Here is a 25,724-nt window from a genome sequence, read left to right as displayed (position 1 = left end):
TCATAATTTTGACAAATCTCATAATGTCACAAATATGACTTTGGTATCTATGCCGCGTTCCAGGCAACCTGTAACCCGTGTTTTTCCAACTCATAACTGGGAGTACATCGATCTAGTAGGCTACGAGTTCACGGGTGGGAAGTCATGGGTTTGACTGCCGTTCCGGTGCACTTTCACGGGTATAAGGTTGGAAAAACACGGGTTACAGGTCGCCTGGAACGCTACAAAGTCGTGAGTCGTGGTTTAAAGTCGTGATTTACGTGCTCAAAAACCTGCCTGGAACGCAGCAATAATTTCAAATTTTTCTGTCATAATTTCGTGCCACTTTTATCTAATAACAATTGTCTTTCTCTCATTATTTTGAAGTCATACATGGAAGCTTGTTTCCGCCACAGGATAAAAAATAAAAAAAGGTAATTGAGAGTTACATCTTGCAATTCTGACTTTTTATCTCAGAGTTGCGTGATATAAACTTGCATTTGCAAGTTATAAAGTCAGAATTGTGAGATAAACTCGCAATACTGAGAAAAAAAGAGAAGAAAAGAAAATTACCCAGAATTGGACATAACTTGCAATTGCGAGTTTGTAAACATCTCACAATTCTGAGAAAAATAAGTCAGAATTACGAGATATAAATTCGCAATTGCGAGAAAAAACTATTCGCTATTCTGCCTTTTTTCTCGCAATTCTGAAGGTTTCTCGCAATTGCGAGTTTATATCTTGCAATTCTGACTTCTTTTCTCAGAATTGTGAGATATAAACTGTGAGAAATAAACTGACTTTAACTTGCAATTACAAGTTTATATCACACAATTGCAATTGCAAGTTATAAAATCAGTTTATTTCTCACAGTTTATATCTCACAATTCTGAGAAAAGAAGTCAGAATTGCAAGATATAAACTCGCAATTGCGAGAAACCTCAGAATTCTGAGATATAAACTGAGAAATAAACTGACTTTATAACTTGCAATTGCAAGTTTACAATTCTGACTTTAACTCGCGACTTTATAACACGCAATTGCTACGTATATTACACAATTCTGAATTAATGTGAACTCTCAATTGCAAGAAAAAAAGTCATAATTGTGAGATAAAAAGTCACAATTACTTTTTATTTTATGGTGAATATAAGCTACCATAAATGGGCCTGTGTCTAAATATTAATGAAACCTTTTTGAGAATTAGATTATTTGTCATGAAAGAGTTTTTTTATGTCTGATATTTTTCCAGTTGTGTTTAACAATTTAGTTTATCAAGTAGTATTTTGTGTTAGTTACATGAACGAAGCTGTTTTGAACATTTATTATGTCTATGGTTTTGAACTATTTCAGATTTGCTCGGTGGGTGACGTCACATTGAGCGGCAGCCTCCAAAAACTGAGCAGAAAGACTCGACTCAGAGAGAGTCACACAAAGCGCACCCCATTCAGTCCTTAAATAACGGAATACCACAAACTTAGAAAAAAGACAGTATAGTGCAACGATGCAGAATCAAAAGGGAAGTGCAGTCACATGGAGTCACGTATGTCTCTACTCTTTTTCAGGAGTCATTGTTCTATTGGAGAAAGCGGCACGTAAGTTATTTTCTGTTGAATCATTCCTTCCCAAACCGCTATCTGTGCTTACTAAACATATTTGGCAGCTGCTTCGGCATGTGGATGTGGGTTCTGCCAGTTCGGGCTTGTTTTATTATGAGTTCAGTTGTGTTACTGCACATTATTACTACAATGCTGCTATGGTTTCCTCACTGCATTTGAGCGCCTTTTTCATGAAAGGCGAGCAGGGGGCGTGTTCTGTCACACAGCTGCTTCATATCAGAGACAGAGCCCGAGAAGAAGAGAAAGAGGGCACCAACAAATCAACATCGAAATGGACTCTGTTGTTTAACTTTTTTTTGTCGTTTCTGTCATCAGTTGTACTGTGCTTCACACACTACCTCTGGATGGGAGAAGAGCTGCTGGCCTGGTTGACACTGGGTCTGTGCTTGCCTTCTGTCACTGCTGTGCAGCTGCTCAGTCTGAGGTGGTACATCACTGATGAGGAAGAAAGATCCAAGCCCTCACTCATCCTTGTGCACTGCCTTCATCTGGGCATCTATCACAGGTCAAAACACTATATCGTTTAGATTCAGAACTGCAGTAATTCAGTTATAAAGAGTGAGGTGGAAAACTGTAGTAAATTACTGTACAATACAATAACTGTATAATATACTCTAGAATCCGGTGAATTCATAAAAAAAATGTATAGGTTGTACTTTGCTTAAATAAAATCAAGCCTATTTTTAGGACCATTAAAGATGTTTTAAATTTTTTTTTTTTATATTATATTATATTATTATATTTGTTGTTTTTTTGCATTGTGACAATATGCTTTGTGACACTTAAAAGGGATAGTTCACCCAAAAAAATAAATTCTGTCATTAATTACTCACACTCATGTCGTTTCAAACCTGTAAGACTTTCGTTCATATTTGGAACACAAATGACGATCTTTTTGATGAAATCTGAGGGATTTCTGTCCCTCCATTGACAGTCCACACAACTACCACTTTGACTCTTCAAAAAGTTAATAAAGAGATCATAAAAAGTAATCAATATGAATTGAGGGGTTTTTAGTCAAAATTTTCTTAAGAGACTCGATCGCTTTATATGATGAACAGATTTAGTTTAGGCTTTTATTTCCCCCCACATCCTCAAATTGTTTAGTTTTTAAACTTTTTTTTTTTGTAATTTCCTTTATTCTCAACTTTGCTTTTCCTTACCGTAATACAGTATGTTTGTACTATATTACATTAATACAATGATATTTTAAGTTATGTAAGCATAAATATAACTTTTTTGACCTATTCATCAAAGAATCCTGGAAAAAAATGTATCATGATTTCCACAAAAATGTTAAACAGCACAACTGGTTTCAACATTGATAATGATAAAAAATATTTCTTTAGCATCAAATCGTCATATAATAATGATTTCTGAAGAATCATTGAAGACTGGAGTAATGATGCTGAAAACTTTATAACAGTTATTATAAATTGTAATAATAATCTCAAAATATTGTACAGTTATGTAATTTCGGTTACACTTTATTTTAAGGTGTCATTGTTACAGTGTAATTATATATTTAAGTATTGAGTAATATTAAGCAACTACATGTACTTACTATAGGATTAAGGTTTGGTTGAGGGTTAGTTGCATGTAACTATGCATAATTTCCTGTTATTACTATGGTAAGTACATGTAACAAGGACACTGTAAAATAAAGTGTTACCGTAATTTCTTATTCCTTTCTTTTAATTTTGTGAAATATGACTTTTGCATGTTCATGACAGCTGGATTCACCCAATAATATTATTTATTACACAAAAGGCTGCTGTTGATTTCTAAGATGTGTGTATATGTTTTATATTTGCAGGTTATGGCGCTGCATGAAGTCTCAAGGTGGGCAGCTGAAGTTTGTTGCATTACTAATGCAACAGGCTGATGTTTCTGCTCTGTGTCTGATCGAGGCCCTGACGCTCAGCCTGCCTCAAAGTCTACTGCAGACCTACAGTTTATTCACCCTTCACCCCGGCTTTCTGTCACCAGGTATGTGACTTCCCTTTTGGCACGAACAGAACTAGCTTCACATCAACAGTTTTCAGTTTTCAGTAATGAAATAAGTCAGTTTACTGAAATGAAGCAGTCTCAATGACGTATGCAGCCAACAAATGTGACCTCCGGAGGACGCAGCCTTCGAAATGAGACACAGCATTAATAATTTTTGCTGTGCACACTACCAAAAAAGAAAATTATACATTTACTCCTAGTTCGCTTAGCATTCACACTGTCATTTCTAACAAAGAACCTAAAGATACGAAACTAAAGGGATAAGGTCACAACCTGATTGGACAGCTTTTATGACTACATATATTTGAGATGGAACATATCAAACATCTAAAACAATGCTGTGTGCTGTGCTTGTTGTATGTGCATATATATGTGTAGTCAAAACAGTGCCAGGAATTCCTCTATTGCACACAAACAAAGACCTGCTGCAAGTAGACGTGGTTCTGACGCCTGGACCAAATTGTAATGATAATATAGCGCATATGTCGAGAAGAACCTGTAAAAAAATATTTTCTTGTTTTATCACAACATTTTTTCGTTTGTCAAATCAACTTAGATAATTTATGTGGTTCCGATAACATACTATTTTGAGTTTCTGTTGATTAATCTCCTTCATTGTATTAAATAAAAAAATTTATTTCAATGAACTTAAAAATTTATGGCAACCAGGTTTCTTTTTTTCAAAGCTAAATCAACAATAATTTTTTACAGTGCAGGCATCCTTGAGCATTCTGTCCTTATAGGGTTGCATCTTCTCATCCTTTTTTTTGGTTCGTTTAGGTGTCTGGTCCGTTTTGCATTCATATTTCAATCGAACCATGGTTATTTTTGTAAACGAAAACTGAAACAAAGACTAAAACGATTAATCAAAAAAACATTTTCGTAACCTGAAATAAAATAAAAGAATTCAAATAAATGAAAAAATAAAACTAAACTAACAACAGTTACTGAAAAACGAACTAAAATAAAAGAATAATTATCAAAAATAAATAAAATATGAGCTGTGTGGCTGTTCAGGGAAACACCTGTAGATGGCGCATAATCATCGTCATATTCGGGAATACGGGACTAATCAATACTTCACTTGAAGTGGAGAGGGAAATTTACTCACCTGACATGCGCATCACCACAGTATCAATGCATCGCATGCACACTTATTCAAATGTCCCGCACTAACAGAGCAATCGCACCAGAGTTCGTTTTAATCGAATCAAACCTGCCAAGTGTGAACATAAACTGTTTATTCCCTGAATCTCTTTCTACAGTGGTCTTATGTGTCGGGCTGAGCCTACTGAATGTGTCCTGGTTTCTGGTCCTGTTCAGCCGTTCATGCTTTCTGCTTCGTCCTGGTCACCTGCACATGACTCCTGCTGCAATGCTGTGCCAGCTCGTATGGAGAGGGGGCATGTTGGGTGCCAGGGTGGCCAGCCTCATGTTCTTCTGCAGCACGTTTCACTGGTGGTTCTCTGGAGTCGTGGGTGAGTCAAGCCTTGTGTCCACACACATAAAAGACAAACACATTGTGTTACACATAAAAGTCTTCACAGTTAGTTTGCGTGACAGTCTTGAGGGCTTTAAGGTAATTTGTCATTGCCCAACTCTTACCTGGAAAAGGATGATTTGTTAATAAATGGCTGCTTTGTGATTGTCTTTTTAAATCGCTGCTCAGGTTTCCACTGGCTCATTATGACATTCTGGCAAGTGTCCCAGCAGACAGACATCTGCATTAACCGGAGTTCCTGGCGTCTCTTCAACTTCATCTTAGGGGCACTGCACATTTTCCTGTTTTTTAACGTTAAAGACAGTCCCTCGCGGTACCGCATGACTGGGTTCTATTTGGTAGGTTTCTCTGCACAGCAGTGTTATTTTACACTTACACTTTACTGCATTAGTCGTATAATATTTAGTAAATATAATTTGAATTATATGAGATTTTATCGTTATATATTCAGTTTGTATTTTAGTAATTTTATGTGCTTTTGTAATTTTTTTTGTACATTTTTATTTCTATTTAGCTTTAATTTATTTAAATTTTTAGTTTTAGTTTGTCATTTTAGAACTTTTTAATTAGGTTTTTCATATAATAATTTATTTAATTTCATTCATATTTTTGTTCAATTGAAAAAAAATAATAAAAAAAGGATATTAAAAATAAAAATAAAAAATCATTTTTAATTAATAAATTTGTAATAGTTTTAATTTTAGTAACAAAAAAACACTGCTCCTCTGTCAGTAATAAATGTGAATGGGGAAATCAGCAGAATATTGTAACATTGTGCAAAATATTTGGAAAACTGTCTGGACTGTTTGTGTCCAGATTGTGTGAAATGCTGCAAGGTTGTGTTGACTTTTATGCTGATGACCATTTTAGATCTAGTGAATCCTCTCTCAAGAATAATAGCTTTGTTAACATCTTTGTTTTTTTTTTATTGTTTATTGATTGATTTTACAGTTAATGTTGCTGGAGAACACGTTCCTTCTGCTTCTGGCGTCAGACTCACTCAGAGGGCCTTCATGGGACAGCATGAGTATTCCTGTGGCTGTCTTATGCAGCTTCTTTATCGGTAAACATTATGGATTCACTGATATTAAAAAATCCTGATATTGATAATTATTTTCATGTTATGGCCAATAACCTTTAAATGGCCATTATTCAAATGTTACACTATTTTGTCTAATTAAATTAAAAATAAAAATCAGTTGTTTAAAATGCTACAAGTGAATTTAGGCATCACAACCATATAATGTAAAGTATGAAAAAAGATTTACTAAAGATTCTATTTAACATTGTTATTAAATTATTAATGTTTTTAAAGATTGCCGTTAGATGACAGCAAGGTGATCTGGATAGAAAAATAGGGGAAATGAGCACGTACAATTAAATATCCAGATACTGATAAAGGGGTCATATTATGCTTCTTTTTTACATTTGCCACTTTCTTTAGTGTATTTTGCATTCCTAGAAATCACTTTTTCTTATAAAAACATAAAAAGCTCACATAGTGTAATGTAACATGTTGCAAATTACAATTATAATGTTCTCTGGTCTCTATTTTTCTAGGTGTCATTTTTGTGGTTCTTTACTACCGATTTCTTCATCCAAAATCCACTGAGATCCTCCAGAGTCTGAAACTCCAAATGAGCTTGACAACTATTGACCGAACAACGGATGGACACTGCAAAGACACAACAGTTGAATCGTCCACACACAATCATGGCACTTTCTCAGTGACCGATTTTGCTCCTGTGAAGGATGCAGGAGGCTGTTCTGTTCAGCCTCTAGAGGGCGGTTGGCACCATCATCGTATGTTAATACACCTGGCTCTCAAAACTGGAAACACAGACAAGATCAACTGCCTGTATGGAGACAGAGGGCTTTCATTCTTCCTGGGGAATGATGATGCACCCGACACGGATGCTGAAGGGAACCCTTGTAACCAGCCATCAGTGGAAGCAGGTGAACGTTCTGAAAGCTGTCCGGTTGAAAACAGAGAGGGATTTTCTGGTGCTGAAGTCGGACAGCAGGGTGCGGTGTATAACACCTGTCCCGCAGACTGCAGTAGTACTGTTTACTTTAGTGCGGAACCCCACTCCTCCTATAGTGTCAGCGATTCTACCTTAGACAAAGAGTATATGGCTGTGATCAGTCCCATTATGAATGGAGCTGAACTGATCTTGACTGCTAAACAGCTGTTGAACAGGAACCCATGTTATACCTCAACTCCAATGCAAGACCTCAAAACAATGCACAGTACAAGCCCTCGATTAGCAGGGGCTCGAAGACAGGTACAGTTTTAATATTAAAACTGGCATACCATAAAAATATGTGAATTATTTGGGATAAAGCTAGTAAACATTATCTGTTTATTATTAGCACATATTAACCACTATAAGCTGCATCTTATATTTATCTGCAGTTTGTTACCATTACTTGTAAGCTTAGTGAATTAAAATCAGTTTACTTTTATTACTATTAAGTTAAATGGACAAATTTTACTTGCTGCTCTTTTTTTGTCTGTTGTACCATAATGTTTGATACATTTCTATGTTGTTGTTTTTTTTACCATCTAATTTTATATTTCATGTATTTTTTATATTTTGTCTCATTTCTATATCTATATTTTATCAGGTATAATATAGATTGTTGTGTTTTTGGTTAATCTGTGGAGACAAAAAGTTTGTTTTAATATAATTTTATAGTTCATTGTCAAAATAAGTATTTATAAAATTGGTTAAAGCCAGGTACTCTATATGTAACTTTTTTGTTTTGTTCAAGATTAACATTTAAATAATGAGTCAATACATTATCAATCCTTATTTCAAAACATGTTTTTGCCTCAGCCTGATTCTGTGGTAAGGCATTTAATATAAATGTTTAATTATTTGACCTGACGGGATGGTTTTCGCGGGAAACTGCGTGCGTGTATGGTGTGGGAGTGGCATAGGTTCACAACGAGCGAGAAAAAGCTTGACATGGAACACGCTAAATCTCGAACTTCCGGGAATCACCCGTTTAAAATAAACGCAGAACAGAGGAGAGTCTTCTGGCAAATAGATAACGCAATCTGAGGGACAGTAGTAATTAAAAGAGATTTTTTGACTTGGGAGAACTGATGGATTTGAAATGTTCTAAAGGCAATGATGACAAAGATGGCGTTTTTGTTACTCAACAGGTAAGGTATTTTATTGAACAGATGTATTGCCATATTTAGCTCTCTAACAGAGTTCAAGCATTATCTATTGTGAGGGGGTCATTTTATTATGGTTGTAGCACTGTGGCTGGAATTTTATTTTCAAGGTAAGTTACTATTAATAATAGGTAGGCTATAGCTACATTAACTCTTCAGCTAGTCAGCTTGAGATTGTTTCCATCTTAAGTCAAGTAGGCTAGTGAATGTTTTGTGAGCAGTATAACCATATTCATCCGCACAGTCACAGAGCAAGAACCATATGCCAAAACAATGTTCTTCCGCAAAATGTCTTAAGTTATTTTAACCGCTAGAGGGCCAAAAGTTAGGTGGTGTAGGCCTACCTTTTAAAACAACTACAAATTTGCCTTTTGCTTTTCAGAACTTCCTATCTTGTTTTCATTTGTACTAATATAAATTATGGTACCATTAAATGCTACTTCATAGATTTCCATATTGTTTCTTTGTTCAGTCTAAACAGTTAATATTATAAAAGGTTATTTAGGTACCTACTCTTTCTTCGTTCTTTTTGTCCGTCTACTCATTTACATGGCCTAATATTGGAATAAAAATCTTTCAAATGTATATTGGATTCTGTCATAACACCTGTTCTCATCAGACAACAGAGGGCACTAATACATTCAGTAAAAGTTTGTGTAAAGAGACATTCAGAGTGTGGTTACAGAAGTAATGGCATGAACAAATCGCTTTAAAAGCTTCGTTTTTTATTTTATGGAAAGATGTATTGACTGGATCCACAGACAAACTTTTGGCACATTACTCCCCCTCAAACACATTAAAAACAACCATGTTAAAAAAAAAAAAAAGAAGAGACAACCAGATGCAAATTCCTCACAAAATCATTTTCTAATAGGCCTAAATCCATATATTTTTATGAAAATGAAAATATTTTTGAAACACTTATACTAAATCGATGTGGAATGAGACGGTGGAAGCATGTGAGCCTCTTTGTTACATTATTAAAATGCTGCATGTGTTGAACACCAAAGGGTGAAATAAGGACAGGGACATATTTGAGGACATATCTGACCTTTCTGGACCATAGTTGGATTGCTCAACTGCGCTCATGCATGGATGGATTTGAACTATAGCACCATGTTGAAAATTCATACTATCCTGATTCCTGTGAAAAATATAGTACAAATAGAGGTGATTGTCTTCCATGCATAATTAATACTTGCTTGAAAAAGCCCTACACTGTAAAAATGAAGAGATTATGTTAGATGTCTGTAAATCCTCCACCTTAATATCTTTTTACTTTTACAACAAATTTTTCGAAAATGAAGGCACAGACAATCATTTTGTTTTGTCAGTTTACAAAATATCTCACAAATGAGAAGAAATCCTTCACAGAGGTCATGAAAACCCTGAGCTCCAAGACAAAGCTTTTGTATAATAAAAGTGTTTGTAACAGAAAGTCATTTTGCTTAAATAAAAAAATTATATTACAGGCAACTAAAGTTTCAGATATTAATAAAATTAGGTGTCTGAACTGTCCAATATTCATGTGACTAAAACTAATTTCAGACAAAATTCATTCCAATTAAAAACACAATATTTCAAGGCAAGCATAGTCAAAGCTCAAGCATATTATTATTCCTCCACCTGTTTTATATCTCATGGTGAATTCTTCATTAAAACAAGTTTTCATTAAAGGTGCACTCAGTAATTTTCCTCATTATGAAATGAATAGCTGTTTAATTTTTCTTGGAGCTGGGCAAAATGTAGATTTGTTGAAGTTGCTCCAAGTGTGTGGCATTTAAAAAAATAAAAATCTTTAAGCAGCTGTCTTAATTACTTGATTAACCTTTTTTTTTTCCTCAATGCATGCTGCTTGGATTTATTGTATTTGTGTTTAAATACTTATGCCTGTTTGTTATTTGAAGAGTTTTAAAATAATATCACCAGATCATTATTTGAATAGCCTACTTCAAAGCATAAATGGGTAATTAATTACCAATTTCTCCAAGTGGTGTACATTTCTACATTGTCATCAGTAACTAAAAACATAACTTTTTCATCCACGCCACTAGGCGTCAGTAAAAGTGTCAGTATCATATGGTCAGTATATCAGCGCAACATAAACAAAAAATATACTAAGTGCACCTTTAAAAACACGAGTGCCAGTGCCACCAGAAGAGATGTTCCTAGACGTCTAGTAAATGTTGGCGACGCTCATGTCTCAGTCCCTTACTGTATCCCCCAAAAGTGTAATAGCTATTATACAGTTCAATATTTCCTCAAACCTACAACGACTTCAATAGTAGCGGTTCAGGCTGCGTGTGCCCGGCATGTCCGGCTGTCCGTTCATCCAGATCTCCCGTATAATCCGCTCGCGTTCTTCCAATCGCTGCGCGCGCTCCAGCTCTTCGGCGGAGGTAAACACGTTACCGAGCGTCCGTTCAAAGCGTCGGTGGCGGCGTGCTGACAGGTCGGAGGCATTGTCCCAGTCTGAATCGCTGTCGCTCGTGTCACTGGTGCTCTCCGCAGTCTTTCCTGTTTTCCTGGGCGCTTGCTGCCTTTTGCAGTCGGTTCGACAGGAGATCTGCACCACTAACGCGATGAGAGTGAGAACCAGTCCCAAACACACTCCACACACAAAATACAGTGCCGCCCGTTCTGGGTGATCTGCAGAAAAGTTCAGAAGGTTAGAAACATTTGCATTCGTTTGGTGTAATTGATTGTGTCCGGATAAATTAAAGTAAAAAATATCTAAAATGCAGTTTATGCTTCTGGTGATATGTTTAATTTCTAAATAATATATATTTTTTTAAACATTAAGTAAAAAATGTCAGTGTGTTTCATCTGTTTTACCCCCCATATGCTTTGGAAAGCATTTCAACTATTAAATGGAGAACTTTTCATGCATTTTGGCCATTTTTTTTTACACGACAACAGTGTTTTGGGGGCCCGAGAACACTTTTGAAAACGTGTTTCAAAATGCAAGTTTTTGAAAATGATACCGTTATTTTATCGTGTAAAATACACAAAAGCATATTTTATTTTTGGGAAAACGGTGATGTCAGTTGCATGTGTGCGTATAGTGGTTCAGGTATGACATCACTCTAGGCCAAAACCATAGACTGTAAAAAAAAAAGGCCAAAACGCGAAGAGAGTTAACATTTTAGCGGTTCCATTGTCCCGAAGTCAATGGGTTTTTTGAATGGGGTTTTGGTTAAATGTCTGAAATAAGGTCTGCGGTTAACACAAGCTCAAGACACTTTCACGTTTTATTCTACAACATAAAATACATAAATATTACCGTCTCGTGATTTTTTTGAAGCTGTTACGCGTCTTGAAAAAGGCGGTTGCTAACAAGTGGCTAAATGGGACTACAGACAGAGGCTGTTGGCGCGACATTAAACGTTATCGTTATCACACCGAACAGGTAAATTCGGTCCACTTTTACAGCCTCATTATGCTTATAATCATGCTCTTATAAACTATTCTAACTCAAACTTTCTGGGAAAATGTTTTTAGATAAAAACTGAAAGAGTTGTTGGAAGGTGATGTTGAAGTCATGGGACTGTGGTGTAGTTCGTTTATAACCTACTCTACCGACTGCAGTTAAGGTCCTTGCACACTGAATCCGAAATTTTCGCATGCGTTTTTTCGTGTCCGTCATTCTGTGGCTCTAAACTGTCAAAACACCATTCAAACCCTTGTTACGGATGCGAAAAACGCAGAAAATCGAACCCGATTAGATTTTTTTTTGACGGACGAAAGTTTCGGAGGCAGTGTGCAAATGTGATGACATAACGTGAGGTCGTATTTATTTTTTAACGTGCGAAAATTTCGGACGCGAATTTCGGACTCAGTGTGCAAGGGCCTTTAGGCTTCAAAATTCATAAAAGTTGTGTTCATCTGTGATAATTATCTTGATGGACAAAACGTGCAAGTATCATAAACTTTTGTTGATCACAGACCTTATTTTTTAGGTTGGCCTACAAACCTAAACCCGGTTGGCCTACAAAGTGACGTCATACCTGCACCACTCTATTAGATGTTCAGTCTATAGGCGTGTAGTGTTTCTTCACAAAGTGGCATCAACTACTGGCCTGGCTGCATAATACAGCGGTTTTAGATTATTTAACACCATTACTCACTGACTTTGGAAACATCATGCAGTAATTTTTAACAGTTGAACTTTAAATATAATTGAAAAACAATTTAAAATGGGTGAACATTTTAATAAAATAGAAAATAAAACATATAATACATACAATATAAATAATAAACGAAAAGAAATTAGCTTTAAATACTTAAGAACTATAAATTGTTATATTGCACTTCCTTAGTCCTTGATCTAGCTTATTTTGGTATAATTCATTTTTATATATAGAATGAATTATTAGCAGTTTTCATTGAAAAGTACTAAACGTATTCAATATAAAAATATTTTTGGCATATAAAGTATATAAAAATCCATTTAGGGAGGGGCAGAAAAACTTGCCTCTGTAAAGGAAAAGGGTGTATTTATAACAAGACAAAAGCTGGAGTTCCGTTGCAAAAATTGCAATTATGCACATGATTATCTTGTGTTCATAATCGCTTGAAACCAAAATTGTAATTGGAAATAGAATAAAAATGAATCGGCCAGTTTTTGTACAGGGTATAGTGGGGATGTAAGGGTAGTAGTAGTGTACCAAACTTGTTTTTACCTGCTATGAAGGAGTAAGCAGCCAGTGCATTGCTCACTAAAGCCATCTCCTTGGTAGTGGCTTGCCTTTCATTGAGGAAAGCTGTAACCATTTCATACACGAACACTCTATGGATCAGTTATTTTGTGGTACTGAAAGAGAGAAAAAGAGAGGGAGATACCGCAAGTTAAAACCAGTCTGAACCCACCTTCATTTTTTAAAATCCCTATAAAGGGAAGCACTGAACCATAGCTTATAATGATGTTGTTTTAAAGAGTGTAATTATATTGGGATTTCTCCCTACATTTAGGCTGTACCATAACCTCATGTGCTGAGAAAACTATTTTTACAGACAGGCTGGAAATTTCCGAACACCAGAATCATGCTATATTACTGTGCAACCACAGACATTGTAACAACCTAAAATTTAATTTCTCCTCATCAAACTGTCACACAAGATCAGACAAAAAAGACATTCTGATCCAACATATGCATTATTATTCACTGACAAGGTGATTGATGACTGCATTTGAGACAATCATAATATAAATTATAACCTTTCACAAAGAAAGATTTATTTATAGTATGCCATCCTACCCCTGACATTCTCTCATTCTCTCTCGTAAAACCATTTCTAGGCATCTGGGAAGATTTACCCGTAAATTGTTGCCAAATTGCCAGGACATATTGACTGTTTTTTGTCTTTCATCCTAAAAAGAAGAAATCAAATGTAATGAAACAAAGGTGGTTGAACACAAACAACACTGAGTCAGTGTGGCAGGATGGTTGGACAGAAAGCTTGGGTTAGTAAATGTTTTTCAGTATAGTCTGGGGCTGGGCTGAAGGTAGACGGCACTCAGAGCCAGTCATTCACGTGGGTGTAATGGAATGTAGAGTCTCGGTCTGTCTCACTTAGAGGAAGACAGGCTGCTCTTTCAGAATGTTGACACTTTACACAGATATAGGTGCACGTTATCCTTAAAATTGTGATTTCGCCCCACCTCAAGAGTTCTTGACCTTCTTGACTGCATCCATATTAAACCAAGGCCCTTTCACATCGTTCTAAATATAAAAGAATAGCAGAGTCCACACCCCAACTATAATGATAACAGCACAGAGAAACGATATTATTGGAATCACTTTCAGAGCGGTAATTTTTTCCAGCTGATGAACGATAGAAACATTGACAGCCAATCAGAATCCATCTTGCTTTATAGAGCTCGAGCATTTAAAGCGGCAGACGACAAAACTGCAGCGCATGCTTAGAATAAACATGTTGTGTATTGGTTGTGGACACTAATATAGTTATCTTATAGTTGTCTTTATACTTGTTCTTGGTGTGAAGAGGCATTTACATGACAACAGTGTCATCATTTTTACTTAATATGGTGATATTCAAAAGTTTAGGATCAGTAAGATTTCTAGCCTCTCTATTCACCAAGGCTTTATTTATTTGATCAAAAACAGAAATATGATTAAATGTTATCACATTTTAAAATAATTGTTTTCTATTTTAATTTATCTTAAAATTTGATAATTCCTGTGATAGCAAAACTGAATTTTCAGCTCATTATTCCAGTCTTCAGTGTCACATGATTCTTCAGAAATGTATTCGTACAATATAAAAACAATGTATGAAACAATTAACATTCTTCTTTAATATATAGAAAGTGCAGAAGAACAGCATTTATTTTAAATTTAAGTCTCTAACATCATAAATGTCTTCACTGTCACTTTTAATGAATTGAATGCGCCTTTCGGAATAAAAGTAACTTATTTCAAAACAAAAATCTTAAATTTTAGGACTTAAATTTTCTAAATTTGTTAAAAATGTATTGCTAGAAAATTACAAAAAACAAAAAAGCATAGTTACTTATACTTAGTAAAATATACTTATACTCATACTTAGTAAAATACAATACAATTAATACACAATAAAACCACTTGTATAAAAGTCAGTTTAATTTCTTGGGAATCTAATTTTTAACTGCATGTTTTTAAAGCCCTAATTGGTACCATTTACACGGAAAGTACTTGTTAAAAATACCCAGCACTCCTAAGCAAATGTAACTGTTGAGTCTTTCAGTCTGTGCAGTCTGATGAGGCTCTTCATTCACCCTCATTACTATCTTATAATTATGAATATCTCCCAGGCTCTGCACCATAATTTGGATGTTTAAACAGTATTTTCAGGTGTAAATAGTCAAATGCTATGTGAAGCCTCCATGCAAGACAATCACATAACCTTTTGCAAAGTGCTACTGTCTGTGATGCTTGTACTTTTACAAAAATTACAGCAACACAAATGAATTACTGTTATTAATACTCAGATGCTCAAGTCTTTCTTGATCTGCTGATGTTATTGTTTTGCAGCGACATGTTTGTGGTTCTTTTTACCTGTTTAACACAGGATAGCATGAGAAGTTTAATATGCAGAGTCTTACCTGGAGTGTGTCGATACATAGTGGTCCATCTATGCGAACTTTAAGGTCACACTGCAAAGAACAGAGAACAAAAGAAAGCAAGACACAATGAGAAAGAAACTTCAGCATCCTCCCTTTGGCTCTTCAAAACTGATGGACAAAGCAAAAGAAAAAAAATGTAGGGCTACTGTATGAGTCACAGTGATCTATGTAACAGAGCAGCCCCCTCAGTGCTATGATAAGACCTTCAGTGGAAAAACGCTCTTTTCCCAAACTTAGAGTTCATACATCACATAGTATCACTATGAGTCCTTTTCCTGTACACACACTCCTCCATTCAACCACAGTGATTAGTCAGGACCAAAACCCTCCCTAACTAGACAAAAAAATAAATAATGCGTGTTGAAGTTGTACAAAGTTCGCTTGGGACGGGCCAATTATCTTACTATTTGAAAGGCACAATGAGTAAAACCTCAAATTCTGCGTACTGAATTATGACGTGATTTTTTAAGAATGAAACTTGGTCACAATGCGAATATCAGGATTTGGTGTGAGAGCAATATATAGAGAGATGACATACAGTAGGTGGTAAATGATTAGTCAGTGATCATACCTTTCTAATTTTGCATGTAACAGAGTGAAAAAATATTATCTGTTTAGTGGTTTCATATCTGTACTTTGGGAAAACAGTAAATTGTTGTTCTTGTGGTATATAATGTTTTTGGAAAACTTCACTTGACTTTTCCCATGCAGGACAAGTCCTTCTTTCCCACAGAAATCTCATGGGTTTTAACCGGTCATCATATTAAAATAGATCTAAATTGCTTAGCTTCTTCCAATGTCAATACAAGGTTAAAAGAGGCCAGAAATTTAATCTTAAAGCTTGAAAAGGATGATTACATCATCTTATTTAAATGAATTCAATAGTGAAGTTTTTTTCATTAAAAAATCATATATGGGACAAAATAATGAGAGATCACAGAAAAGCAATTTAATCCCATCATTCATCAAGGCAATATACACAAACTACACATTGTCAAAAGTATTAAATTTGTTATTATTATAAATAATAATAAATATTATTAAACTAGTTCACCCAAAAATGGAAATTTTGTCATTGATTACTCACCCTCATGTCGTTCCAAACCCGTAAGACTTTCGTTCACCTTCGGAACACAAATGAAGATCTTTTTAATAAAATCTGAGCGATTTCTGTCCCTCCATTGACAGCTACGCAACTGACACTTTGAAGCTTCAAAAAGTTCCCTAAAGAGATCGTAAAACTAATCCATATGAATTGAGTGCTTTAGGATTCATTTTACGATCTCTTGTCTCATCAAAGTGGTAGTTGCGTAGCTGTCAATGGAGAGTACAGAAGTGGCTCAGATTTTATTAAAAATATCTTCATTTTTGTTCCGAAGATGAACGAAAGTTTCACGGGTTTGGAACGACACGAAGGTGAGTAATTAATGACAGAATTCTAATGTTTTATGTGAACTAATCCTTTAAATAATTAATACGTTATGACTGAAATTGGTTATCTTATATGCCGTAAATATGTTCAGATTCAAAGAAAACAAAAACATTTATATGACGTCCTTCAAAATTCAAAACTCTGATGTAAAGGTTTTTTTAAGTTTAAGTTAAGCACAGCATATATTAGACAAAATAATGTGAGATGTAATTCTATCAGGCTATAATAACAATGAAATGCATTAGCCTACAAAGGCAAAATACAGAAACTACACATTGTCAAATGTGTTGTTGTAAATATGAGAACACCGATTTGTCATAAGGCCCATCACATTCTTGAATGAATTATGCTTACTATGTTCCCTGGAATTGTCTATTACAAATATTTTGAGAACGTTTTCAGCGTTGTTCTCTAAATGGAACCACTGTTATGCACCGCAATCAAGAGAGGAAAGCGGCAGCTCATTTTTGGCAGGACTTTATTGAAGCCAGAAGCCTGTAGTATTTGAAGGCCCGGACCAACGGAGCCTGGCTTTAATCAGACACCGAGCCAAACTAAGCCCAAACCTGAGCTTCAAAGCTGGCACAAGCCAATACCCTTTCATTTGACTTCACAAATAGAAGTACAGCAAACGAGTAACTCTAAAATGATGTTGTTCCTCATCGAATAAGTTAAGCAGCATGGCTGTTCTCCCGTTTTAAGCGCATAGTCACAAATAACAAACTTACATAGTGTTTCCAGGATCTAATCATTTTAACAGGAATTCAAGCACCTGTTTCTCAACTATAACATGATATTTAAGTTGAGACAATAATGGGTGGACATCTGCTGTCATTAGTATTCACAGCCAGGGTTAAAATGAGTCAATGTCAACTAGACCTCCCACAAGCATCCCAACCAGCCTGCATTGTTGACCAAGAAGGTCACTTTTAGCTGGTCAGGCATTTTTCTGTGCCATCTATGTAAGTTCCTCAAGAACAAACAAACAGGTGGAATGGTAAACAGGTGCTTTTTTGAATGTCAAAAAATGATGTTTTTTTGATGTCATTGGAAATCTGAATGTTTTCCTCAGAAGAAGATATTTTGTAGAATGTTTCCTATGTTTTTGTCCAGACGATGAAAGTCAGTAGGTCCGAAACAACATTGGACCCCATTGACTTCCACTGAACAAAAAAACATTTTGCAGTTTACTATAAGAACATTGATTGTTTACAAAAACCTGCTTAGCCCTGTGATAAATGTTGACTGCTAAAAGGAATGAACTGCCTCCCTTTCCTACGAACATTTCTTCCAAGTATCAAAATAAACAAGAACGGGCCACATTTTGTGGGGGTGAAAAAACATTACGTAAACTTTTTCGTCAGAGGATTGGGATACCAGCACAAAACCATTTAAGTCGTTAAATATCAGAGGGAGCCTGATACTGCAAGTGGCCTTATGAAAATATGTCTTTTCACAGGGGTCTGTTTATCGTGAACTCATGAGATTCAGAAGAGAAGCGAAAGAGCAGAGGGAATGATTAAGACTTCATCACTGTTTTCATAAGAGAGAGAGAGATTATACTAGACATCACAGAAAAAGATTCATTGGGGAGTTTCAGATTTCTATTTTTAGAAGAAATGTTTAAAAATAGAGGACTGCACGCAGTTTTCCAGCAGCTGTCTCTGATCAGAAGGAATGGCAAAATGGAAGTATGGTCAAAGAACATTAAGAGAAAGATAAGGAAGGTGCATGACAATACAGAAAAATAAGACGGAGAGAGTGTAAAACAATGGAATCCCTCAGCTAGTCATGTCTTTGCTATAATCAAACCCCTCAAATATAAACAGATTTAAATGAGCATTTGATCGGACGCAAAGCAAACTGAATTCCCTCTACTTATGACTCTTTTATTTTTGTATCATGCAATTTTCATCCCATCCAGAGTTGGTTGTAACCACAAACCACTCCATCTCCTCACACCTCATAAAGGAAGATTAGGAGAGATGGCATAATGAATGCTCAAGATGTCTATGTCTGATCACATAATCCCACATACACATTTGACTTCTTCTAATAATCCATTTTAGTTAATTCAACATGAGCCTGCATGGTTTATAGACATACTGAGTGCACATTTACAGGAACACTTTCATTAACAAAGAACAGAATGAGAAGCTTTTAACATACTGTGAGATGGATGGATTGATGGATTGATTGATTGATTGATTGATTGATTGATTGATTGATTGATTGATTGATTGCACGGGAGATATTACATTATTGAACAATGAATTTTTCATTAATATTTTTTGGGCATAATATATTTTTTTTATTTAAATTGTACATTTATAAATGAATTCCCTGTGATATTGTATGGTTTATGGGAGGGACATTTTCATTCAAACATGAATTAACTTTCAGGAGTACACTAACATATCCAAAGTAAAAACCCAAAGACTACAAATACTAAACTCCAGTTACGATTTCACAGGATCTAACAGATATTATCTTGCATCACTGAGCATTTCATGTTAGAGCCTGAGATCCTAAATACAGCCATGATTTATTTGACTCTCATTTGCCTGCACCACACCGCTTCACCCTCATTATAATCACAAAACATGACTTTGGGCAGATTCATTTGCCAACCTTAATGCTACACTTCCTCTCTGCCTTGTGTTTTTTTTTTTTTCTTCCTTTTTTCTTTCTCCCCTGCTTTTTTCTTCTCTAATATTAGGTTTCAGAATGCAGGGCCAGTCTCGGCTCTCTCCAACTCAGTGAGAGTTAGCTCAGTGAAGCAGAACAGTGGAGCTGGAGGACTTAAATGTACTTAACCCCACACAGATGGGGAAACTAAAGCTTTTCCATACCTCAGCTGCCTCAAGACGAGAGACTACTATTATTTAACGTCACTATAGCCATTTTTTTATTTTTCAGAAATGTTTTTATAATACCACATTTAACCATTTATTGTCACGATGAGAGATTTACTTGGATGAAAAACAATGGGCTGTTGAAGGATGTTGCCCTTTTGTACTGATTTAGCACCAGTTTCTTTGACCCTTAACCACCATGAGAGAAAAGAGGCTTGGATGCTTACGAAAACCATGTTTAACATGCTGCTGGTTTTTGCTGTCACGGCAAGAAAAACATGATGAGTTTATTTAGGTCTGGCTTCTTGGAAACAGAACGAAGCTTTCAGCTAAAGAATGTTTTAGTAGAATCACCTTTTTTGAGCGCTTTAGTGGAGAACTATGTTCAAACGGATGTCCCAAGGGATGTCAATGTTGGTGTGTCTGTGTGCATTAAAAATAAAGATGCCAAAAGAGGATTTTCATAGCGATACCAAGAACCATTTTGCTTTCTCAGAAGAACCGTTCTGTTAACGGTTCTTAAAATAACCTTTTTTTCTTATTGTGAAGAACATTTTAATAATCTTAAGAACCTTTTGAATGGAAATGGAAATGTTCCATGCATGTTAAACTCTCTTCATGGAACCATCAATGCCAATAAGGAACCTTTATTTTTAAGAGTGTAACTGGCTGGCATAGCATTCCCATTTGAATCCTATTCTCCATTGAACATTTCTTTAAATTTGGGGTCATGGGTAATTATCCTTGGAATGTACAACTCAGGCAGAAACGTATATCCAGAGGCTCTTGAGCCATATTGTACTTTTTTAAAACGTGATGCTTGCCTTAAAAAAAGATTAATACTCACACTGAAGTATTAATGGAAACCTTGTAAAATTCATGCCATTCCACTGTCCTTCACAAAGGTCCTGTCTCTCAGAACACAGACCTAGCTTTACCACGTAAGCAAGCCGGAGGCCAGATTATGCTCTTACTGACAGATCACACTAACACACATGGAAGCACACACACACACATTCAGAGCAGACCCCACAGGATAAACAAACAAGCATTCAGCCAGGCCTCTTGCCTTTCGTAACGCACATGGTACACAGTATCATCTTTGATCAGGTACCTGAGAGGCCCTTTTGACTATTCTGAAGACTTGATCATTTATTTCATTTTCATTTCTGTCTTACAAAGCAAAATACACTTCACATTTTAGTTGCTTCCAAAAAATATTGATTAACCTTTAAGACCCAACAAATCAAAACAGCTGGTCGAAGTCACTTGCTACATGGGTGTAAAATAATCTCAACAAAAAAAAGGAAGCCATTGTGTAATGGCAATGGTTACATGCCTGCAACAGCTGAAACGTTGCCTTCTCAGTTGATCTGCTTGAGGCCACGCACACCTGGCTCAGAATTAAACAGTTAGCAACTCCATAATTATAGGCCAAAGAGTCAACTCTATTAACATAAGACATTAACTGATCTGCAGTATAATAGTTTATTTGAGAAAGAAACAGACCGTCTGTGTGGACAGATGCTAATTATTACCATATTTATGCAAGATCAAGCTTCTAATGCAGATTAAAATTTATGGCTGCCACAGAACTGTTAAAAGTATTTTGGGTTTATTATGCTGAACTTGTTCACCACACAAGCATATAAAGGCATGAAAGGCATATAAAGGTTTAGTTAATCCAAAAATTCTTTCATTTACTCACACTTATGTTGTTCCAAACCTGTAAACATTTCTTTCTTCCATGGAACATAGAACTATCAAATGGCTTCAGAAGACTTGTAATATATTTGCATATAAGCACCGCGTCATGTTGTGTTGTGTTAAAAACTGTCTGATGTCCACACTAGATGCATCACTTTATCATGCATTGAGTGGCTAACAGTAAATGGATGCTCCGTTCTATTTGTGAGGTACTCCCTGTGTTTGTGCCAATTCTGGCAACAGGACAAATGGATTTGGAATGTTTGCTGTAATGCATCCAGTGTTGTTGTTTTGTGGTGTACTAGTTATAGTCCCTTTGTGTCCTTTTTGAGATGCAGGGCAGTGGAATAAAAAAAAAAGCAAGATCTCCATTGTTTTTTTTTTTTAAAGGAACCTCTTTTAAAGGGATAGTTCATCCAAAAATGAAAATTACCCCATGATTTATTCACCCTCAAGCCATTCTATCTGTACATGACTTTCTTCTTTCAGACTAATACAATCAGAGTTATATTAAAAAAAGTTCCTGGCTCTTCCAAGCTTTATAATGGCAGTGAATGGAGTATGAGATTTTGAAGCCCAAAAAAAGTGCATCCATCCACCATAAACGTACTCCACACGGCTACGGGGGGTTAATAAAGGCCTTCTGAAGCGAAGCGATGCTTTCGAGTAAGAAAAATATCCATATTTAACACTTCCGACAGACAGCCTTTATTAACCCCCCGGAGCAGTGTGGATTACTTGGATTGTATGCCCTTTTTTGGGCTTCAAAATCTCATCCTCCATTCACTGCCATTATAAAGCTTGGAAGAGCCAGGACATTTTTTGATATATCTCAGATTGTGTTCGTCTAAAATATGAAAGTCATATACACCTAGGATGTCTTGAAGATGAGTAAAACATGGGGTAATTTTCATTTTTTGAGTGAACTATCCCTTTAACATGACTCTACATTCTAAATATGACATGAGATGCGCAACTACATCCATCTAGAGTGTTTTGCATTAAAAAACAATGGAAAAGCAGTGGAGTAGAATGCAAAAACTTGTTTTTGAGTTTAAAAATGCAAGATGAAGGGCAGTGGAATTGAAAAAACTGCGAGGTTCAAAAAAAGTTTATGTTTACAATGCAAAAACTAATGCAAAACGTGTTCTGTGTGAATGGCCCCTTATTACCATTATAGAGTATGACTTTAAATTTGAAAATGGTAAATATTGCAGTTTTGTGGCAGGCTTGCTTTAAAATGACATAACCCTAAAATAGACAACACAACGGCCCATTGTTTTTAGTTTGTTTCCTTGCGTTTTTCTTTTTAACCATAGCCACTTGTTCTCTTTTTAATTGCTTAACTGCACCCCATTGGCAGTGCTGATATATGCTGAATCATGAAAGCATGTGATAGGCTGGCCGTAATGCTGCACAAAACACATATCTCATACAAAACATAGGCAAATCCCAGAGTATAATGGCACAGGGGCTCATAAAATACCACATGCTCCCTGCCAGGGTCCTGTGTATTTTTGAGCTTGAATCATACGGACAGAAGGCTTTTTTCCACTTTGTGGAATTACATTATAACAGTGCATTGTGACTTCAACCAGCCAAACCAAAAATATTAAATTAAGTTTGGAGAACAACTGGAGAAAAAAAAAGAAAAAAACGTGAGGGAGCATAATGAACAACAGCAGGGTCATTAAAAGATTTCAGGAAATATGTAAATACATGTGCTGATGATAAAATGTTATTCATTGTGACACTACTTTTCAAGTGAGAATGTAATTTTATGGTGCTTTTTGTCCTTTATGGATCTTGAGAGACGCAAGTTATTGTATGCTTCCAATGAATGGAAAAAAGCAACGAGAACATTCTTCTAAATATCTGCTTTTTGTGCTGTGTGTCCACAGGAGAAAGAAAACTCATACAGGTTTGAAACAACATGGCCATTCAGTTTGAAGTCTCTGGCCACTACACTTACTTCAACTAAGACCTGTTTGAATCCTGTGTGTTCGGCCTGTCTCACTGAACAATGCCGCCCTGTGTGTGTTCAGGGCCATCGGCCCCACCGTTACTGCTCTAGGAGCGGGAACCGGGACAGGAGCTGACACAAAGCAGCTGTCGAAGACCACTAGAGTTGCAGGAAGTCCTGCCAACATCTGGTCCTTCTATTAGAGACCTTCGAGAACCAGAGCAGGCGACAGCAGGCTCTAAAAGTGAGACAGACTCTAAAGGTGAGGGAAAGTATTGTTTCTAGTCATGAGGTCTATGGCCACAAGGATATCACACTCTAACAATTGGCTAGGTAGCTATTAGCTAATAGTTCAATTATGGTGTAGACATTGAGGTCTTTGTGTATTTGAGGGTGGATGTATAAAATAAGAGGTATGACTAAAGGACACTTCCTCCTCACTCAGCACAGAGAAACTCCTGTTAATGATGCCATTAGATAAGAATATAATGCTAAGAAACCTGATTGAGGTATTTGGGGCCTGAAATTGTGCGTGCTCTACCAAGTAACAAAAAGTGTTAACACTTTACAGTTGGGTTCAGTATGTCAAGTTTAGTTACTGCATTAGCTAAAATGAAATTGCAATACCTTTACAGCATTTAATCTAGCCTAATGTTATTTTTTACATATACTAATAAATTCTTAACATTTGAAGTTGTGTAAATCAACATTGGTTAATATATTATGAACAATCATGAATTACAATGAACAATATTTTATTTGTATATTAACCTGGATTAATAAGTGATGTAAAAAAAAAATGTGTTTATTGTTAATGCATGATACCTAATGCATTAACTGATAACAAACCAAACCTTATTATTAATCTTAAACTTGCTTTAATTGTGTCAAACAGCCATAATTAACATTTAGGTTTTGTTTCTGGGCTCAGCGGGTGTCTGGTTGTGCTTGAGGGATGATGTTGACCCTGTTTGGCCCTCCTGAGCAGAGAAAAGACATCAATCTAATGTGAAGTGTTAAAGGAAATCCTGCGAGGGTGCTGTTGTTCAAACAGAGTCCAGAACCCCTGCGAGTCATTCAACAGCTTTTATTTAACACAGAGAGCAAAGGTGTTCCCTTTTTTTTTTTTTTTTTTTTTTGGAAGGGGTGGATAAACTAGTTGCATAGTCATTTCAATTGCAATGACGCGTTGTGTTATTATGTCTTCCTTAAAGTGAGCTCGGAACCACATTATGCAAACCTTCATAATTCATAGCTTTAGCAGAGTATATTAATTCAGCAGATAAAAGGATATAGATCATATCTGTATACATGGCCATAGACATGGGAAATATGACCTGATTATATATTCATGTTACAGTTATAGTCAATACCTAGTTGCCATTTCACTTAAAACATGAAATAAAAACATTCAAGTAAAAGGGCAGTGAAACACCTATAAATAAGCTCATATTACATTATCTGATAATAAAAAATATATTATTTACTTTAATTGTAAAAAATTATAAAAAATAATAGAAAATATTTAATATCTTAAATATTATAATATTAATTGTAAAACTAAACAATTATAATTGAATATATTAAATAAGTATATGTATTATTTTTTATTATTAAATCAAATTATTAAATTATTATTTATTATGAATTATTTAACTATTTAATAAGCATTAAATAAGTGTGACATTTAATTTTGTTTAAACAGTAACTGCCAAACCCACAATTGCAACATGATCATCATACAGTTCCACTCAAACTCACCCATTGTATTCAGTCCATGCACACATCTCAGCTGAAGCCGTAAAATACTGTTTCATTTGAGTATTCCACTGTGCATAAGTGAGCTTTCTGTATAAATGAGAATCCATACAAGTCCAAAAGGTCTCAAAGAAGGGAGCAAAAAGTAGGAAGGTAAACTCTCCTGGAGAGTCTGTTTGCCTATTCAAAACAATTCAAAAACTTCACTGGTGGCAAAAGGTGGTCATAGCGCCGAGTGCAGATGCATAGAGCTGTGCTTCTCTTTATAACCCATGTCAGGAGGACGCTGTGCCCTAGAAGCTGGAATGTGACACGGAGAAGGCAGGAGGCAGAAATATTCACCACTGACAGACACAGACCAGTCAGAATGAAACTCTGGAGAGCAGTGAGTATGAAAGAAAGGGGAAGAGGGAGGTCTGGGAGACTGAGTGAGAGAGAGAGAGAGAGAGAGAGAGCGAGAGAGAGAGAGAGAGAGAGAGAGAGGGAGTCTGGAAAAGAAGGAGAAGGAGGGGGATGGTTGGACGACTAGTAGAGAACAGGACATGACATGGGAATTTCATTCAGCCTGTACTTGGAATTTGCCTGTT

The 25,724-nt window shown here is 35.8% G+C and overlaps 2 protein-coding genes across 2 annotated transcripts; one reads left to right on the top strand and one right to left on the bottom strand.

The window, feature by feature from the left end:
- The first annotated feature begins 1,443 nt into the window (after nt 1-1,443).
- On the top strand, nt 1,444-7,917 carry xkr5b (XK related 5b). Its single transcript, XM_079854156.1, has 7 exons — nt 1,444-1,574; nt 1,914-2,103; nt 3,415-3,587; nt 4,874-5,086; nt 5,278-5,447; nt 6,061-6,172; nt 6,670-7,917. The coding sequence occupies exons 1-7, from the start codon at nt 1,484-1,486 to the stop codon at nt 7,404-7,406; spliced, it is 1,686 nt and encodes a 561-aa protein (XP_079710282.1). The 5' UTR covers nt 1,444-1,483; the 3' UTR covers nt 7,407-7,917.
- Nucleotides 7,918-8,272: 355 nt separating this feature from the next.
- eva1ab (eva-1 homolog A, regulator of programmed cell death b) lies at nt 8,273-25,524 on the bottom strand. The gene is made up of 4 exons (XM_079852948.1): nt 25,141-25,524; nt 15,402-15,452; nt 12,979-13,109; nt 8,273-10,945 (listed from the first exon to the last, which is right to left on the bottom strand). The coding sequence occupies exons 3-4, from the start codon at nt 13,067-13,069 to the stop codon at nt 10,575-10,577; spliced, it is 462 nt and encodes a 153-aa protein (XP_079709074.1). The 5' UTR covers nt 13,070-13,109; nt 15,402-15,452; nt 25,141-25,524; the 3' UTR covers nt 8,273-10,574.
- Between the last annotated feature and the right edge of the window lie 200 nt (nt 25,525-25,724).

The sequence above is a fragment of the Squalius cephalus genome (assembly GCF_949319135.1).
Source record: "Squalius cephalus genome assembly, chromosome: 20".
Taxonomy (NCBI): Eukaryota; Metazoa; Chordata; class Actinopteri; order Cypriniformes; family Leuciscidae; genus Squalius; species Squalius cephalus.
This window is presented reverse-complemented; position numbering and strand designations above follow the sequence as displayed.